This window comes from Pteropus vampyrus, unplaced genomic scaffold (assembly GCF_000151845.1).
Source record: "Pteropus vampyrus isolate Shadow unplaced genomic scaffold, Pvam_2.0 Scaffold40, whole genome shotgun sequence".
NCBI classification, from domain to species: domain Eukaryota; kingdom Metazoa; phylum Chordata; class Mammalia; order Chiroptera; family Pteropodidae; genus Pteropus; species Pteropus vampyrus.
In genome coordinates, this window is record NW_011888821.1 from 1,488,556 (window position 1) to 1,492,403 (window position 3,848).

The 3,848-nt window shown below is 39.5% G+C and overlaps 1 protein-coding gene across 1 annotated transcript in view; it reads left to right on the top strand.

Annotated features, from left to right (window-relative positions):
- Positions 1 to 3,848, top strand: part of RBFOX1 (RNA binding fox-1 homolog 1) — a 133,041-nt gene that overhangs the window by 26,883 nt on the left and 102,310 nt on the right. Inside the window, exon 7 of the mRNA XM_011358412.1 lies at positions 202 to 255. Within this exon, the coding sequence (XP_011356714.1) occupies positions 202 to 255 (54 nt within the window). The remainder of the gene's footprint in view (positions 1 to 201; positions 256 to 3,848) is intronic.

Genomic DNA, 3,848 nt, shown 5'->3' on the forward strand with positions numbered 1-3,848 from the left:
AAAATCAAAGAAGGGAATAAATCTATTTTCCTATGTGTAGTTTTCAAGCAGTTTTTTATGCATGCCCAAACTATATATCCTCTGAATTTTAAAATAAAAAAAAAAAAAAACCCAACCCATTAGTTTTGCAGTTAATTTGCAGTGATATCAGCCATTGAATCAAAGGTGATAATAATGATTTTTTTGTATATTTGTTTTAAGGCTGGAAATTGAATCCAGTTGTGGGTGCAGTCTACAGCCCCGAATTCTATGCAGGTAAAGAATTTCTCTTTGCACGATATCTTCTTGGTCTTTTCTATCTGTGCTTTGCCCGCCAATAAAGAATGGGTTTCATAAAAACATCTGAACCAAGTAAATCCTTATCCTAAGACGTTCTAATGTTTTGTTTTTTTTTTTTTTTTGGCAAAACCAAAAGCATTTAAAACTCTTTTCAAAAAATGAAGGGGTCTCATGTAAATTCCATTGTGGAGTCAGCATGGAGCCACTGCCCCTTTCGACATTTTCCATTGATTTTGCCTTAAAAAAGCGTTAAGACTTTGTTCAAGAGCTTATTGAACAAACGTAGAGCTGTTCACACCCATTTTATTTCTAAATGCCTGTATGTGTTTTTTGTTAGCCATACATTTCCATTTGGGGTTGCATTTCTTTTTCCTGGCAAAGCAGAGACTTGGATCACTTATTCCAATAATGTGGCAGCCAGTTGGAATTGCCAAGAGAAGGACTATTTAGAAAACCAGAAAAAAACTGAGTTATCTTTCTTTCTCCATTAATCAACTCCCATTAGAAATTCCATTGCTCTCTGCTTTGCCTTCAAAGATATAGCTCCCTTTTCACCCCTTCCATGCCTGACCCACCCCCCTGCCCCCTGCCCCAATACCACTTCACTGGGAAATCTACTGTCGTAGAAAACTTGATCACCAAATTTGGGAAGAGAGTCACCTGGAAGCCACAGCGGCTGAGATTTTTGCCAGGCTTGGCCTATCCCTTCTGCCTCTTGTGTCCTTGCTCATTAATGAGGCCGCATTGAACACCTGGGAGCCTAAGTAACTTTGCCCCATGGATGTTGGAAAAGAAGTCTCTCTTCGATGTGGCCCTTGCTTTTTAATAAGGAGAAATAAATAACTAGTTGGTCTAGATTCACTCCCTTAGTGCTTTCTCGACGGTAAGTCATACTCCTTGCTTTGTCTCTTCTGGGGTGTCGCACGTCTGTCATTGTCCTGATACTAAGCATTCACCCTGGTGGATGACAAAGGAATGTAGGGATCTTAGCTATTTTAGCACAATAACCAACTTGATTTAAATTTTTTTTTAAAAAAAGGTAAATCTGGGAAGGCCTATTGTGAGTTCTGGATTTTAGGTATGCAAAGCTTGCAATTGTTCTTCATGGGTGAATTTTACCACAAGCCTTGGTGAAAGTCCAGGGACTCTATGGCTGTAAAGTAGCTGTGTCATCTCTTATGAGGGAGGAGAGACTTAGCTATAGGCCTTCCCATGACCATATGGTAAAACCCACCTCCTGAGAGGACACATAGTGGAGGAGTGAGCAATATGGACACTGCACTCAGACAGCCCGGGTTCGAATCCTGGCCCCCCTGCTTGCCAGCTGTGTGACTCTAGGCAAGTTACTTAACCTCTCTGTGCCTCAGTGTCTTCATCTGTTAAATGGGAGATGATCATAATAACAGACTCACGGGTATTTATAGGAATCACATAGGTTAATATGTGAAAAGTGTTTAGTGCATAGTCAGCACCATATAAGCACTGGGTTAATAAAAATAAATAAGTTAATATTCCACCTCGTTGCCGTAAGGGGAAGGTTAACCAAGTGCTGAATTCTGAGTGTACCACTAGACTAAGAGATTCTCTTCTTAACTCATGAGAGGACCGGTCCTTCCCGTTCTCAGCATGTTCATTTAGAGGAAGTTAATTTCCAGGATCAGATGTAAGGCCGTCTGTTCAGATGGCACAGGTATTGCTGGGGTACATCCTTGTCCAAAGCTACTAAGAAACGAAATTGCCCCAAAGGTACAAGGAGACAGCAGCTTCCGTTCATCTGCTGGTGCTGCCAGGTGAAATGGAGTAGCTAGAATAAAGAGGTGGCAGATTGTTCGCATGTGTGTGTGCACATGCACGTGTGTGTGAGTACTCAAGTGTGTATATGCACATCTAAGTGAACATTGTCTCCCCCAAAATAGTGGGGTGAAGAACAAGAAGCAAGATATCATTTGATGAGGAGGTCGGGTGTAAATTCGTGCATTATAATAGAAAGGGATGTGCATCTTCTGGTCCCATGCAAAGTAGTCAGTCATCTTCGTGTCCAGAAACCAGGAAAACACACCAAATATCTTTTTTACATGTGATTTCAAACCTATATGCATATCTATGGAAGTTTAGGAGAACATTAAGACAGAAGAAACAATTTAGACTGATTTATACATATAAAAATAAATGAATCTGCACAACATTTAGAACATTAGAGTGGCCATTCAAATTAGCCCTGGGTCCACCGTCAGAAATTAGATCATTGGATCCAAAACACTAATTTGAAAAGACACATGCATTCATTGCAGGATTATTTACAATAGCCAAGATATGGAAACAACCTAAGTATCCCTCAATAGATGATTGGATTAAGAAGAGGTGGGACCTATATGCAGTGGAATATTACTCAGCCATAAAAAGAATGAAATCTTGACCTTTGCAACAACATGGATGGACCTAGAGCATATTGTGCTGAGTGGAGTAAGTCAGACAGAGACAGACAAGTGCCATATGATTTCACTTCCATGTGGAATCTAAAGAACGAAATAAACAAACGAAACAGAAACAGATTCATACATACAGCGAACAAACTGATGGGTGCCAGATGGGAGAGGGGTTGGGGGCCTGGGTGAAAAAGATGAAGGGATTAATAAATACAAATTGGTAGTTACAAAATAGTCATGGGGATATAAAGTACGGCATAGAGAATAGAGTCAATAATATTGTAGTAACTGTGTATGGAGCCAGGTGGGTTAGACTTATTGGGGGGAATCACTTCGTAAGTTACATAAATGTCTAATCACTCTGCTGCGCACCTGGAACTAATATAAAATAACATAGAGTGTCAATGGTAATTGAAAAATGAAAAACAATTTAAAAAAGGAGTTAGACCATTGGACTATAGAAAAGGAGTGAGTTACATAAGGGTTAATATGGACTGAGTAGTTTCTATGATCAGGCACCGTGCTAAGCCTATTCTTAGCATGGTGCTTAAATCCCCATGGCAGTGTCCAGATGAGGAGACTAAGAGACAAGGAATTTGAAATCAAGAGCCTATGTTTTTTATAACTGGGTTATACTACTTTATTTTTGATGAATAGTAAAAGTCATAATTTTTTTTGACCATGCCCTATGATAGTAGATCATGCTACTGCTCTATGGCCAAACCAGTCTAACTAAAAAAAGACAGATGATAATTTTGGATTATTCCAACCACCACCATATTCAGATCTGTTAACCAGCAGTGACAGGGAGTCTGGACAGCCAAATGATGATTTCTATGAGTTGCTCTGATAATCTAAAATCTTAACAAAAATGAGGCATGGATACGTAAGTGTTCCTTGAGAAATCTGAACATTTGTGTTCCAAGTTGCCAGTATCTGGCCCTACCTTGATCAGAAGCTTTCTCTTCTTGCCTGTATATTTATGTGTGAAGGTAGACAGAGTTCATGATATTCAGAAATGGAGGAAAATGTTGCTGTAAATTCAACAATCCAGAACAGTTCCTCTGAAATATCTGAAGACCCATAAACACTGAGACTCCAGCTAGCTTAAATCTAAAGTCGCAAGTACCTCTACCTATGGAA